We start from the raw sequence: 17,552 nt of genomic DNA, 5'->3' as shown, positions 1-17,552 counted from the left end.
GACGCCAAGTGCACCACACCAGCACCATCACCACCGAAGAAGATGACCGGCAGGAGGAGGGGACACCACAGCGAGAGAGAGTGAGAGAGAGAAGCGTCTATCCCTCCAGGAGAGAGGAGCGAAGGTGGAAGAGTAAACTAAAAGAAACAGAAACAAAACCACACCTAACACTGACCCCAGCAACTCGCCCGCCCACACACACACACATCTGCACAGTCTTACCTGGGATAACAGAAATAGTTTTCAAAGCCCTCAGAACCCTGAACGTACGCAGAGCTGACACATTGCCTAGGTTTACAAACTCTGTTATATACCTGCAGAGTGGATCAGATCACAGTTACTCAGCAGTCGTTCCAGAATGAAAGAGAGAAAGAAGGCAGGATTGTGGTAAATGCCATTTCAATTAAGTCAATTCAGTAAGTAAACTGAAATTACAATTACATTTTTTTGTTATTGAAAATATTTGGAATTTCAGTTTACTTCCTGAACTGACTGAATTGAAACGGAATAGACCCCAACCTTGAAAAAAAAATAAAGGAATAAAAAGGAAGATAGGAAAATACAAAAGAAAGAAAGAAATACACGGTATGGCCCAAAATATTTCAACCAAATGTTTCAAAATGTTACACAGATAAATCAGAGAAAACATATTGTTGTGATAAAATTGGGGCAGGACAATCATTCCTTGCCAAACTCAAACAATTACAATATTTGCATAACTTTCAATCATCAAAATCTCCTTTTACCAAATTCCAAAACGACTGCTATCCCTGACCATTGAAATCATCTTCTTTGGTAGGATATTCCCCCCTCTGCAACATGTTGTTTTTAAAGGAGGATACAAGTAGAGGAACCAGATTCTTTTTTTTACGCATCTGTATAAACTCTACATCATTTCAAGGAGCTATCTCACTCTCTAGAATTGAACTAGTTAGCCATCACATGAAAATGGATTCTCTTTCAACAAACCCATGCATATGTGTGTCATTATCATAAAATTCAACATTACAAATATACAGTGCATTCGAAAAGTATTCTAACCCCTTGACTTTTTCCACATTTTCTTACATTACATCCTTATTCTAAAATGTATTAAATATAATTGTTTTCTTATCAATCTACATACAATACCCCATAATGACAAAGCAAAAACAGGTTTTTAGAATTGTTTCAAATGTATTAATACATAAAAAACTGATATCAAATTCAGACCCTTTTCTGTGAGACTTGAAATTGAGCACAGGCGCATCCTGTTTCTATTGGTCATCCTTGAGATGTTTCCACAACTTGATTAGAGTCCACCTGTGGTAAATTCAATTGATTGTATATGATTTGGAAAGGCAAACACCTATCTGTATGTCCCACAGTTGACAGTGCATGTCAGAGCAAAAACCAAGCCATGAGGTCGAAGGAATGGTCCGTAGAGCTTCAAGACAGGATTGTGTCGGGGCACAAATCTGGAGAAGGGTACCAAAAAACTTCTGCAGCATTGAAGGTCCCCAAGAACACAGTGGCCTCCATAATTCTTAAATGGAAGAAGTTTGGAACCGCCAAGACTCTTCCTAGAGCTGGCCGCCCTGCCAAACTGAAAACCGGGGGATTTTGGTCAGAGAGGTGACCAAGAACCCAATGGTCACTCTGACAGAGCTCCAAAGGTCCTCTGTGGAGATGGGAGAACCTTCCAGAAGGACAGCCATCTTTGCAGAACTCCACCAATCAAGCCTTTATGGTAGAGTGGCCAGACAGAAGCCACTCCTCAGTAAAAGGCACATGACACCCGCTTGGAGTTTGCCAAAAGGCACCTAAAGGACTCTCAGACCATGAGAAACGAGATTCTGTGGTCTGATGAAACCAAGATTGAACTATTTGGCCTGAATGTCAAGCATCACATCTGCAGGAAACCTGGCACCATCCCGAGGGTAAAGCATGGCGATGGCAGCATCATGGTGTGGGGATGTTTATCAGCAACAGGGACTGGAAGACTAGTCAGGACCGAGGGAAAGATGAAAGGAGCAAAGTACAGAGAGATCCTTGATGAAAACCTGCTCCAGAGCACTCAGGACCTCAGACTAGGGTGAAAGTTCACCTTCCAACAGGACAATGACCCTAAGCACACAGTGAAGACAATGCAGGAGTGGCTTTTGGACAAGTCTGGACAATGTCCTTGAGTGACCCAGCCAGAGCCCGGACTTGAACCTGATCGAACATCTCTGGAAAGACTTGAAAGTAGCTTTGCAGCATCGCTCCCCATCCAACCTGACAGAGCTTGAGAGGATCTGCAGAGAAGAATGGGAGAAACTCCCCAAATACAGGCGTGCCAAGCTTGTAGAGTCATACCCAAGAAGAAGGCTGTAATAGCTGCCAAAGATGCTTCAACCAAGTACTGAGTAAAAGGTCTGAACACTTATGTAAATGTGAAATTTCAGTAGCTTTCTTTTAAATACATTTCCAAAAATATATAAAAACCTGTTTTTGCTTCATCATTATTGGGTATTGTATGTAGATTGATGAGGGGGAAAAAACCATTGAATCCATTTTACAATAAGGGTAACGTAACAAAATTGGGAAAAAGTCTGGGTCTGAATACTTTCTGAATGCACTGTACCTGTACTAACATATACTGTATGTCCTATTGACTGAATGATTCAGTTGAATTAATTATATTTTGCGGAATTAATATTTGGAGATGCTTCATCATCTTGGATTATTTTGCATGATTTGCAAAATTCTCTGGTGTGGAATGTACTGCCTGGCCCAACCCTGTCACCCTGGTAGAGATGGTAGTGCAGAGAAAGATTGAGGTGTAGAGAGAGGAATATTGGGAGGAGGTGGACTACTTACGCCATAGAGATCACCATGAAGTCCAGCCAGTTCCATGGATCTCGTAGAAAAGTGAACCCGTCTATACAAAAGCCTCGCGCCACAATCTTGGTAAGTGATTCGAAGGTGTAGATACCTGTGAAGGTATACCTAGAGCACAATAAGACGAGAGACAGTGAAAGGGTGAGATATGTGAATAAATGCGTATTTGTTCATAAATGTGTTCTAAACAGTTTATGAATGTACATAGGGAGTTATAAATCAATACTTACTCTACTATCTTGTTCCATTCTGGAGGATCACTAAATGTCATGAAAACACAGTTGGTCAAAATGGTGCTCATGATGATCATACTGAATACCGTAACAGGGAAGAGAGTTAAGAAAAGGTTGATGACCATATAAACTCCACCACCCATCAACATACGGTAGGAACATAGTTGAATATACTGTGAGATACTCTACAATGACACAGTTCATCCATTATTTTAATTTTTAAATTTTAACCCTTTTTTCTCCGCAATTTAGATCTTGTCTCATCACTGCAACTCCCCAACGGGCTCGAGAGGCAAAGGTCAAGTCATGCTTCCTCCGAAACATGACCCGCCTCAAACGGAGGAAACACCGTTTAACTGATGACCGAGGTCAGCCTGCAGGTGCCTAGCCCGCCACAAGGAGTTGCTAGAGCGCGATGAGCCAAGAAAAGCCCCCTCGACCAAACCCTCCCCTAACCCGGATGACGCTGGGCCAATTGTGCACCGCCCTATGGGACTCCCAATCACGGCCAGTTGTGATACAGCCTGGGATCGAACCCAGGTCTGTAGTGCCGCCTCTAGCACTGCGATGCAGTGGCCCTATCCATTAAATATTTAACGAGATGTGAATCCAGGGTATCCGGATAAGGGAGGGAAGATTTTTCCGGACAGTGTGGGTCACAAGATCCAGATCAATGCACAAGGATGATTTGGCCTGTATCACCTCTCTCTCACCTTCTCTGATTCTTCAACCAATCAAAAGAAAACATCACAATCACTAGCTCCTTCAACCTTAATATTATGTACAGTACATTGCAGAAGTACATGTACATGCTCTGTCATTTCCCCATGATAAACAACAAAATCATAATTTCAAAGCAAGACAATGCACCACTTGAAAGGATATGAGTGTATCAAAATCTTAATTGCTATTCGCCTAAAGAGACTAAAAGGGCTGATGACGTACAAGGAGTCCGTGGCGTGGAAGCGGAAGATGGTTTTCCCTTTGTTTAGGACTATAAACGTCTGGAGAGAGAGAGAGAGAGAGAGAGAGAGAGAGAGAGAGAGAGAGAGAGAGAGAGAGAGAGAGAGAGAGAGAGAGAGAGAGAGAGAGAGCGATGCATTAACAAGAGCAATACAAGGCATGACACATACGGGACATGTAGAAAAGAAAAGCTGCACAATCTCATGGCTCCGATGTAAATATGCTGCCTTCATCAGGGTTTCATGACACATACAGTGCATCCCATGCTGAGATAACAGAAATGGGAAGTCATGACTAAGGTACACTAAGCTGACTGTTCATTGGCTGATCTGATCTCTGAGTCACTGCAGGCCTCATCTCGGAGTCACAGGACACACAAGGTGGCTCCACTCATTTTATGGAACTTGCTGCTTCAGTTTTCCATGCCCATTCACTACAAGAAGAATTCTGGTGTATTATGACCACAAGTAGTTTTCAAGTTTAAACCCACTTTAACATGGCACCATAAGGAGTACTCTGTGCATTTCCTCCCAAAAGCAATCAACAAGAGGGTAAACCAATATTTGTAACTTATTTGTTACTGAGATATAAACAGGGTATATCCTAAGATGTGCTGACCGTGTGTTTTATGCACATACTAGGGCACAGGCTGAACAGCAAAGGCAACCACAACATCTTCTCTCATTATAGAACAGTAAGGCAGAGAATTCTGATTCTTTAGTAATTTGCATACTTTTTAGCCAGTAGTTCTCAAAGTAAAATTGCTTACAATGTCAGACAGGTGCAGATATATGCACCACGTCAAGGCTCTCTCTCTCTCCTGTGTGTGTGTATCTTGCTAGTGAAGGGCTGAAGCTCTTTGGCTAGAACTTGAATTGCTAGGGAGCTGGCCCTCTTGGGGGAAATGTAGGGAAAACAGTCACTTTCAAAGTAGGGATTTTGTGGCTAGTTGAGGTGAAATTAATTCTGCTCATAGATTGTGCATGAATGAACTACACATTGACATATCCAGCCCAAAGCAGGAGGTTTAAAAAATACTTAGTACTCGGCAAAGTTCCAGAGCATGTCTTTAAGTCAACCATGACCTTTAGTCTCTTCCACTAAAGCACATGCACATGCCTCTTTTACTAATGAGAAGACATAATTCACAACTATTACGGAATGTGTGAAAAATATGAAATGGAATTCAATGACCAGGTCTGAATAGCCTAATAACTAAAAAACTTCAAATGTCGTTAAGTTTTTCAACATTTCAAAAAGTACTTTGCACTATCTAACTACTGTACCACTTCCAGTTAGAGTAACTAAGAGCCCCTGACTGACGGTGACAGTCAGATATCCCAGTGTTTGTGTCTGTTCCTTCCTGTGTTCCTCTCCCCTCTCTCCAGTCTGTGGCCAAATAGTTGTCTTCTTCTCCCAGCTTAAAGCTCTTACTGGAAAAGAACTGCAAACGCTGCCATCGATCAAGCCAAGATCTGCTGACTCCAGCCTCTCAACAACCACTCCCCATCCCATAAACAGGCCCGGGCCAAGTGGGGCTGGGCTGGCTGTGGTGAGGTTAGGCCCAGAGTTCTGAGAGAAGGAGTGTGTGTGTGTGTGTGTGTGTGTGTGTGTGTGTGTGTGTGTGTGTGTGTGTGTGTGTGTGTGTGTGTGTGTGTGTGTGTGTGTGTGTGTGTGTGTGTGTGTGTGTGTGTGTGTGTGTGTGTGGTGGGGGGGCTGTATGCGATTGCATTTATGTATGAGCGCCCACGTGTGTGTTTGTGTACATGCACGCTTGTATGTGGGTGTGTGTGTGCACAGGGAGTGAGAGGAAAGAGACATCACAGCAGAAGCGTGACCAGTAGACAATCAGCCGTACTGTTAATTATAAGTGCCTACATGAACTTTTCCGGCTCCACTTCATTCATTAGTCCTGTTCCCAACCACACCCAGAGAGACAGAGAGAGAGAGAGAGGTGCTACGTAACACATGAGTCCAGATGATCAGATGATCTCTGCAGTACCTTCCTACTGTACAGTACAGTACAGTATTACACTCCACAGCAGTTGTGAGACTAGGGGAGAATATATAGGTCAGTATACCGCACCCCACGCAACATAGGCCAACACGCATAGATTTAAACACTAAAACATCTCAGCTCACCATACTACACACTGAACACAGATACAGCCCGATTCACATACAGTCAAACAACACATTAAAAACTAAACTGTTCACATGGCATGCACAACAAACAGACACATACACATTCAGAGAAAGAATCCACACCTACAAAGACATACAGTAGAGACCCCAAAAAGGACTTCAGACAAACTCTCTCTCTCTCACACACACACACACACACACACACACACACACACACACACACACACACACACACACACACACACACACACACACACACACACACACACACACACACACACACACACACACACACACACACAGACTGGGACTGTCCGTTTGTCACACAGTCCAAGGGAAACACTGGCAAGGAGCGGCTGGGCAACAAGACAGAGGTGTCCTGAGACAGGAGTGTCCTGAAAGCTAATTAGATTAAAGTAGCGAGTGGTGGCTGCAGAGCAGTCTGGGGAAAGACTAAATGTATTCTCTATCTGCATTACAACACTCCTCACTCTCCCCTGATCCCTCGCTCTCTCCTTCCCTAAGTATTTCTTCCTCTCCTTTCTTTTTGACCATAAACTAGCCAAATAGCTAGGCTAACTCAAATCCTCACCATTTCTTCCTGTCAGAAAAAATTGTCTGCCTCTATCATTTACCCCAATCATTGTCTGCTGTAGGTTAAACTTAGGCCCAGGTACAAATTAGGGCTACAGCAAAAATCTAACGTTCAAAGAAATGTGGGGAGTCAAATGTTGCTATGACAGAAGAGACGTGTAATGAGTGGCCTGCTCTGCTCATTGTCAACATGGCCACAGATTTGGTTCCTATAGCCTCAAGTTAGGTGTATGTGTTCCCTCTGGTTGTCCTGATCTTCAACTCCTCCCTCCCTCTCTCTCTTTCTTCCCTCCTTCCCTGGGGAGTGAAGGCCACTTTTACTTCAGACCCTCTGAAGACATAGCTTTAGTTTAGGACACACAGGTAAGCCTCTGTTTGCATGGCTCTAATAGTCTTATTGGCACCAAATGGTTACATTCCAATGTCATTAATCATATTAAATGTGATGAAAGAATCATATTAATCTTATCTACTGCTATCAGCCAGGAATAGTCATTAATATTCTGATAGGCCTTTGATTCACTGACATTATTGAGCCATAATAACTACAGATTCTCAATACAATATTTCATTGGACCAATCTGTAGAGATTTTCCCAGTTCGCTGACATCTGCAGTTATTTGCTCCCGAACAGTTTTCATTTTGTGATGACACATCATACACACACACTGACATACACACATGCATGCACACACACCCCATACATTGGATTCGTCGCTAATATGCTAGGCCTGTGTTTCAATTTAGGTCATCCACTATGGCATACTGCAATCAACGTACATACAGAATCATAATTCAATTGTAAAGGGTATGTCTGTAAGCTGTATGGATGTGGAGAGAGAGAAGGGAGAGAATCTGCTATTGATTACACTAACTGGCTACTGTATATGGCTGTGGTCACACAGACAGAGAGACAGAGAGAGAGAGAAGGAAGGAAGGAAGGAAGGAAGGAAGGAAGGAAGGAAGGAAGGAAGGAAGGAAGGAAGGAAGGAAGGAAGGAAGGAAGGAAGGAAGGAAGGAAGGAAGGAAGGAAGGAAGGAAGGAAGGAAGGAAGGAAGGAAGGAAGGAAGGAGATGTAGCCTATAGGAGGATAGGAGCCAGGACATAGTGAGGTGCCCCATTACTATGGAGAGGAGAGTAGGCTAACTGGCCTACGATTCCCGGATATATTGAAGTGGGCCAATACATATAAACTGATTGATGCATGAGTGTGCTGGACCCACTGTGTGATAATCAAAGGCACGCTTCACATGCATAAACACACACCATCACACAGTATATAGACTTTCTTTTTTTCTACTGTGTCATTGACTTGTTTATTGTGTTATTGGCTTGTTTATTGTTTATTCCATGTGTAACTTTGTGTTGTTGTCTGTGTAACACTGCTTTACTTTATCTTGGCCAGGTCGCAGTTGCCAGAACCTGTTCTCAACTAGCTTACATGGTTAAATAAAAAATCAAATAAACACAGTGGCACAGGTCCTATACTAGTACACACACAGGCATGTAGTCCCACTGATCTAAATACTAGTACTCACACAGGAATGTAGTCCCACTGATCTAAATACTAGTACACACACAGGAATGTAGTCCCACTGAACTAAATACTAGTACACACACGGGAATGCAGTCCCACTGATCTAAATACTAGTACACACACAGGAATGCAGTCCCACTGATCTAAATACTAGTACACACACAGGAATGTAGTCCCACTGATCTAAATACTAGTACACACACATGAATGCAGTCCCACTGATCTAAATACTAGTACACACACAGGAATGCAGTCCCACTGATCTAAATACTAGTACACACACAGGAATGTAGTCCCACTGATCTAAATACTAGTACACACACAGGAATGCAGTCCCACTGATCTAAATACTAGTACACACACAGGAATGTAGTCCCACTGATCTAAATACTGGTACACACACAGGAATGCAGTCCCACTGATATAAATACTGGTACACACACAGGAATGTAGTCCCACTGATCTAAAAACTAGTACACACACAGGAATGTAGTCCCACTGAACTAAATACAAGTACAAACACAGGAATGCAGTCCCACTGATCTAAATACTGGTAAACACACAGGAATGTAGTCCCACTGATCTAAATACTAGTACACACACAGGAATGTAGTCCCATCGATCTAAATACTGGTAAACATACAGGAATGTAGTCCCACTGATCTAAATACTATTACACACACAGGAATGCAGTCCCACTGATCTAAATACTAGTACACACACAGGAATGTAGTCCCACTGATCTAAATACTAGTACACACAGGAATGTAGTCCCACTGATCTAAATACTAGTACACACACAGGAATGCAGTCCCACTGATCTAAATACTAGTACACACACAGAAATGCAGTCCCACTGAACTAAATACTAGTACACGTACAGGAATGCAGTCCCACTGATCTAAATACTGATAAACACACAGGAATGTAGTCCCACTGATCTAAATACTAGTACACACACAGAAATGCAGTCCCACTGAACTAAATACTAGTACACACACAGGAATGTAGTCCCACTGATCTAAATACTGGTACACACACAGGAATGCAGTCCCACTGATCTAAATACTGGTACACACACAGGAATGTAGTCCCACTGATCTAAATACTAGTAAACACACAGGAATGTAGTCCCACTGATCTAAATACTAGTACACACACAGGAATGTAGTCCCACTGATCTAAATACTAGTACACACACAGGAATGCAGTCCCACTGATCTAAATACTAGTACACACACAGGAATGCAGTCCCACTGATCTAAATACTAGTACACACACAGGAATGTAGTCCCACTGATCTAAATACTAGTACACACACAGGAATGCAGTCCCACTGATCTAAATACTAGTACACACACAGGAATGTAGTCCCACTGATCTAAATACTGGTACACACACAGGAATGCAGTCCCACTGATCTAAATACTGGTACACACACAGGAATGTAGTCCCACTGATCTAAATACTAGTAAACACACAGGAATGTAGTCCCACTGATCTAAATACTAGTAAACACACAGGAATGTAGTCCCACTGATCTAAATACTAGTACACACACAGGAATGCAGTCCCACTGATCTAAATACTAGTACACACACAGGAATGTAGTCCCACTGATCTAAATACTGGTACACACACAGGAATGCAGTCCCACTGATCTAAATACTAGTACACACACAGGAATGCAGTCCCACTGATCTAAATACTGGTACACACACAGGAATGCAGTCCCACTGATATAAATACGAGTACACACACAGGAATATAGTCCCACTGATCTAAATACTAGTACACACACGGGAATGCAGTCCCACTGATCTAAATACTAGTACACACACAGGAATGCAGTCCCACTGATCTAAATACTGGTACACACACAGGAATGCAGTCCCACTGATATAAATACGAGTACACACACAGGAATATAGTCCCACTGATCTAAATACTAGTACACACACGGGAATGCAGTCCCACTGAACTAAATACTAGTAAACACACAGGAATGCAATCCCACTGATCTAAATACTAGTACACACACAGGAATGTAGTCCCACTGATCTAAATACTAGTACACACACAGGAATGTAGTCCCACTGATCTAAATACTAGTACACACACAGGAATGTAGTCCCACTGATCTAAATACTAGTACACACACAGGAATGTAGTCCCACTGATCTAAATACTAGTACACACACAGGAATGCAGTCCCACTGATCTAAATACTAGTACACACACAGGAATGTAGTCCCACTGAACTAAATACTAGTACACACACGGGAATGCAGTCCCACTGATCTAAATACTAGTACACACACAGGAATGTAGTCCCACTGATCTAAATACTAGTAAACACACAGGAATGCAGTCCCACTGATCTAAATACTAGTACACACACAGGAATGTAGTCCCACTGATCTAAATACTAGTACACACACAGGAATGCAGTCCCACTGATCTAAATACTAGTACACACACAGGAATGCAGTCCCACTGATCTAAATACTAGTACACACACAGGAATGTAGTCCCACTGATCTAAATACTAGTACACACACAGGAATGTAGTCCCACTGTTCTAAATACTAGTACACACACGGGAATGCAGTCCCACTGATCTAAATACTAGTACACACACAGGAATGCAGTCCCACTGATCTAAATACTAGTACACACACAGGAATGTAGTCCCACTGATCTAAATAGTAGTACACACACAGGAATGCAGTCCCACTGATCTAAATACTAGTACACACACAGGAATGCAGTCCCACTGATCTAAATACTAGTACACACACAGGAATGTAGTCCCACTGATCTAAATACTAGTACACACACAGGAATGCAGTCCCACTGATCTAAATACTAGTACACACACAGGAATGTAGTCCCACTGATCTAAATACTGGTACACACACAGGAATGCAGTCCCACTGATATAAATACTGGTACACACACAGGAATGTAGTCCCACTGATCTAAAAACTAGTACACACACAGGAATGTAGTCCCACTGAACTAAATACAAGTACAAACACAGGAATGTAGTCCCACTGATCTAAATACTGGTAAACACACAGGAATGTAGTCCCATCGATCTAAATACTGGTAAACATACAGGAATGTAGTCCCACTGATCTAAATACTATTACACACACAGGAATGCAGTCCCACTGATCTAAATACTAGTACACACACAGGAATGTAGTCCCACTGATCTAAATACTAGTACACACACAGGAATGTAGTCCCACTGATCTAAATACTAGTACACACAGGAATGTAGTCCCACTGATCTAAATACTAGTACACACACAGGAATGCAGTCCCACTGATCTAAATACTAGTACACACACAGAAATGCAGTCCCACTGAACTAAATACTAGTACACGTACAGGAATGCAGTCCCACTGATCTAAATACTGATAAACACACAGGAATGTAGTCCCACTGATCTAAATACTAGTACACACACAGAAATGCAGTCCCACTGAACTAAATACTAGTACACACACAGGAATGCAGTGCCACTGATCTAAATACTAGTACACACACAGGAATGCAGTCCCACTGATCTAAATACTAGTACACACACAGGAATGCAGTCCCACTGATCTAAATACTAGTACACACACAGGAATGCAGTCCCACTGATCTAAATACTAGTACACACACAGGAATGTAGTCCCACTGATCTAAATACTAGTACACACACAGGAATGCAGTCCCACTGATCTAAATACTAGTACACACACAGGAATGTAGTCCCACTGATCTAAATACTGGTACACACACAGGAATGCAGTCCCACTGATCTAAATACTGGTACACACACAGGAATGTAGTCCCACTGATCTAAAAACTAGTACACACACAGGAATGTAGTCCCACTGAACTAAATACAAGTACACACACAGGAATGCAGTCCCACTGATCTAAATACTGGTAAACACACAGGAATGTAGTCCCACTGATCTAAATACTAGTACACACACAGGAATGTAGTCCCACTGATCTAAATACTAGTACACACAGGAATGTAGTCCCACTGATCTAAATACTAGTACACACACAGGAATGCAGTCCCACTGATCTAAATACTAGTACACACACAGAAATGCAGTCCCACTGAACTAAATACTAGTACACACACAGGAATGCAGTCCCACTGATCTAAATACTAGTACACACACAGGAATGCAGTCCCACTGAACTAAATACTAGTACACACACAGGAATGCAGTCCCACTGATCTAAATACTAGTACACGTACAGGAATGCAGTCCCACTGATCTAAATACTGATAAACACACAGGAATGTAGTCCCACTGATCTAAATACTAGTACACACACAGAAATGCAGTCCCACTGAACTAAATACTAGTACACACACAGGAATGCAGTCCCACTGATCTAAATACTAGTACACACACAGGAATGCAGTCCCACTGAACTAAATACTAGTACACACACAGGAATGTAGTCCCACTGATCTAAATACTACTACACACACAGGAATGCAGTCCCACTGATCTAAATACTAGTACACACACAGGAATGCAGTCCCACTGATCTAAATACTAGTACACACACAGGAATGTAGTCCCACTGATCTAAATACTAGTACACACACAGGAATGCAGTCCCACTGATCTAAATACTAGTACACACACAGGAATGTAGTCCCACTGATCTAAATACTGGTACACACACAGGAATGCAGTCCCACTGATCTAAATACTGGTACACACACAGGAATGTAGTCCCACTGATCTAAAAACTAGTACACACACAGGAATGTAGTCCCACTGAACTAAATACAAGTACACACACAGGAATGCAGTCCCACTGATCTAAATACTGGTAAACACACAGGAATGTAGTCCCACTGATCTAAATACTAGTACACACACAGGAATGTAGTCCCATCGATCTAAATACTGGTAAACATACAGGAATGTAGTCCCACTGATCTAAATACTATTACACACACAGGAATGCAGTCCCACTGATCTAAATACTAGTACACACACAGGAATGTAGTCCCACTGATCTAAATACTAGTACACACACAGGCATGTAGTCCCACTGATCTAAATACTAGTACACACACAGGAATGCAGTCCCACTGATCTAAATACTAGTACACACACAGAAATGCAGTCCCACTGAACTAAATACTAGTACACGTACAGGAATGCAGTCCCACTGATCTAAATACTGATAAACACACAGGAATGTACTCCCACTGATCTAAATACTAGTACACACACAGAAATGCAGTCCCACTGAACTAAATACTAGTACACACACAGGAATGCAGTCCCACTGATCTAAATACTAGTACACACACAGGAATGCAGTCCCACTGAACTAAATACTAGTACACATACAGGAATGCAGTCCCACTGATCTAAATACTGATAAACACACAGGAATGTAGTCCCACTGATCTAAATACTAGTACACACACAGGAATGTAGTCCCACTGAACTAAATACTAGTACACACACAGGAATGCAGTCCCACTGATCTAAATACTAGTACACACACAGGAATGCAGTGCCACTGATCTAAATACTAGTACACACACAGGAATGCAGTCCCACTGAACTAAATACTAGTACACATACAGGAATGCAGTCCCACTGATCTAAATACTAGTACACAGACAGGAATGCAGTCCCACTGATCTAAATACTAGTACACACACAGGAATGTAGTCCCACTGAACTAAATACTAGTACACACACAGGAATGCAGTCCCACTGATCTAAAAACTAGTACACACACAGGAATGTAGTCCCACTGAACTAAATACAAGTACACACACAGGAATGCAGTCCCACTGATCTAAATACTGGTAAACACACAGGAATGTAGTCCCACTGATCTAAATACTAGTACACACACAGGAATGTAGTCCCACTGATCTAAATACTAGTACACACAGGAATGTAGTCCCACTGATCTAAATACTAGTACACACACAGGAATGCAGTCCCACTGATCTAAATACTAGTACACACACAGAAATGCAGTCCCACTGAACTAAATACTAGTACACACACAGGAATGCAGTCCCACTGATCTAAATACTAGTACACACACAGGAATGCAGTCCCACTGAACTAAATACTAGTACACACACAGGAATGCAGTCCCACTGATCTAAATACTAGTACACGTACAGGAATGCAGTCCCACTGATCTAAATACTGATAAACACACAGGAATGTAGTCCCACTGATCTAAATACTAGTACACACACAGAAATGCAGTCCCACTGAACTAAATACTAGTACACACACAGGAATGCAGTCCCACTGATCTAAATACTAGTACACACACAGGAATGCAGTCCCACTGAACTAAATACTAGTACACACACAGGAATGTAGTCCCACTGATCTAAATACTACTACACACACAGGAATGCAGTCCCACTGATCTAAATACTAGTACACACACAGGAATGCAGTCCCACTGATCTAAATACTAGTACACACACAGGAATGTAGTCCCACTGATCTAAATACTAGTACACACACAGGAATGCAGTCCCACTGATCTAAATACTAGTACACACACAGGAATGTAGTCCCACTGATCTAAATACTGGTACACACACAGGAATGCAGTCCCACTGATCTAAATACTGGTACACACACAGGAATGTAGTCCCACTGATCTAAAAACTAGTACACACACAGGAATGTAGTCCCACTGAACTAAATACAAGTACACACACAGGAATGCAGTCCCACTGATCTAAATACTGGTAAACACACAGGAATGTAGTCCCACTGATCTAAATACTGGTAAAAATACAGGAATGTAGTCCCACTGATCTAAATACTATTACACACACAGGAATGCAGTCCCACTGATCTAAATACTAGTACACACACAGGAATGTAGTCCCACTGAACTAAATACTAGTACACACACAGGAATGCAGTCCCACTGATCTAAATACTAGTACACACACAGGAATGCAGTGCCACTGATCTAAATACTGGTAAACATACAGGAATGTAGTCCCACTGATCTAAATACTATTACACACACAGGAATGCAGTCCCACTGATCTAAATACTAGTACACACACAGGAATGTAGTCCCACTGATCTAAATACTAGTACACACACAGGCATGTAGTCCCACTGATCTAAATACTAGTACACACACAGGAATGCAGTCCCACTGATCTAAATACTAGTACACACACAGGAATGCAGTCCCACTGAACTAAATACTAGTACACGTACAGGAATGCAGTCCCACTGATCTAAATACTGATAAACACACAGGAATGTACTCCCACTGATCTAAATACTAGTACACACACAGAAATGCAGTCCCACTGAACTAAATACTAGTACACACACAGGAATGCAGTCCCACTGATCTAAATACTAGTACACACACAGGAATGCAGTCCCACTGAACTAAATACTAGTACACATACAGGAATGCAGTCCCACTGATCTAAATACTGATAAACACACAGGAATGTAGTCCCACTGATCTAAATACTAGTACACACACAGGAATGTAGTCCCACTGAACTAAATACTAGTACACACACAGGAATGCAGTCCCACTGATCTAAATACTAGTACACACACAGGAATGCAGTGCCACTGATCTAAATACTAGTACACACACAGGAATGCAGTCCCACTGAACTAAATACTAGTACACATACAGGAATGCAGTCCCACTGATCTAAATACTAGTACACAGACAGGAATGCAGTCCCACTGATCTAAATACTAGTACACACACAGGAATGTAGTCCCACTGAACTAAATACTAGTACACACACAGGAATGCAGTCCCACTGATCTAAATACTAGTACACACACAGGAATGCAGTGCCACTGATCTAAATACTAGTACACACACAGGAATGCAGTCCCACTGATCTAAATACTAGTACACACAGGAATGCAGTCCCACTGATCTAAATACTAGTACACACACAGGAATGCAGTCCCACTGATCTAAATACTAGTACACACACAGGAATGTAGTCCCACTGATCTAAATACTAGTACACACACAGGAATGCAGTCCCACTGATCTAAATACTAGTACACACACAGGAATGCAGTCCCACTGATCTAAATACTAGTACACACACAGGAATGTAGTCCCACTGATCTAAATACTAGTACACACACAGGAATGCAGTCCCACTGATCTAAATACTAGTACACACACAGGAATGCAGTCCCACTGATCTAAATACTAGTACACACACAGGAATGTAGTCCCACTGATCTAAATACTAGTACACACACAGGAATGCAGTCCCACTGATCTAAATACTAGTACACACACAGGAATGCAGTCCCACTGATCTAAATACTAGTACACACACAGGAATGTAGTCCCACTGATCTAAATACTAGTACACACACAGGAATGCAGTCCCACTGATCTAAATACTAGTACACACACAGGAATGCAGTCCCACTGATCTAAATACTAGTACACACACAGGAATGTAGTCCCACTGATCTAAATACTAGTACACACACAGGAATGCAGTCCCACTGATCTAAATACTAGTACACACACAGGAATGTAGTCCCACTGATCTAAATACTAGTACACACACAGGAATGCAGTCCCACTGATCTAAATACTAGTACACACACAACAATGCAGTCCCACTGATCTAAATACTAGTACACACACGGGAATGTAGTCCCACTGATCTAAATACTAGTACACACACAGGAATGTAGTCCCACTGATCTAAATACTAGTACACACACAGGAATGCAGTCCCACTGATCTAAATACTAGTACACACACAGAAATGCAGTCCCACTGATCTAAATACTAGTACACACACAGGAATGTAGTCCCACTGATCTAAATACTAGTACACACACAGGAATGTAGTCCCACTGATCTAAATACTAGTACACACACAGGAATGTAGTCCCACTGATCTAAATACTAGTACACACACAGGAATGCAGTCCCACTGATCTAAATACTGGTACACACACAGGAATGTAGTCCCACTGATCTAAATACTAGTACACAGACAGGAATGTAGTCCCACTGATCTAAATACTAGTACACACACAGGAATGTAGTCCCACTGATCTAAATACTAGTACACAGACAGGAATGTAGTCCCACTGATCTAAATACTAGTACACACACAGAAATGCAGTCCCACTGAACTAAA

At 42.0% G+C, this 17,552-nt stretch overlaps 1 protein-coding gene across 4 annotated transcripts in view; it reads right to left on the bottom strand.

Annotated features, from left to right (window-relative positions):
* Positions 1-17,552, bottom strand: part of LOC118400340 (sodium channel protein type 8 subunit alpha-like) — a 151,606-nt gene that overhangs the window by 85,668 nt on the left and 48,386 nt on the right. For 2 of the 4 annotated variants that reach the window (XM_052473587.1, XM_052473588.1), the window contains exons 1-2: positions 3,093-3,177; positions 2,842-2,970 (exon numbers count right to left, since the gene is read on the bottom strand). In XM_052473587.1, the coding sequence (XP_052329547.1) occupies positions 2,842-2,970; positions 3,093-3,172 (209 nt within the window). In that variant the 5' untranslated portion in view covers positions 3,173-3,177. Of the gene's footprint in view, positions 1-222; positions 315-2,841; positions 2,971-3,092; positions 3,178-3,968; positions 4,100-17,552 lie in introns of those variants that run through there. The other 2 variants (XM_052473589.1, XM_052473586.1) reach the window with 2 other exon arrangements.

Source organism: Oncorhynchus keta, chromosome 21 (genome assembly GCF_023373465.1).
Source record: "Oncorhynchus keta strain PuntledgeMale-10-30-2019 chromosome 21, Oket_V2, whole genome shotgun sequence".
Taxonomy (NCBI): domain Eukaryota; kingdom Metazoa; phylum Chordata; class Actinopteri; order Salmoniformes; family Salmonidae; genus Oncorhynchus; species Oncorhynchus keta.
Note: the sequence above shows the minus strand (reverse complement) of the source record. Positions and strands in the feature narration are given on the sequence as shown.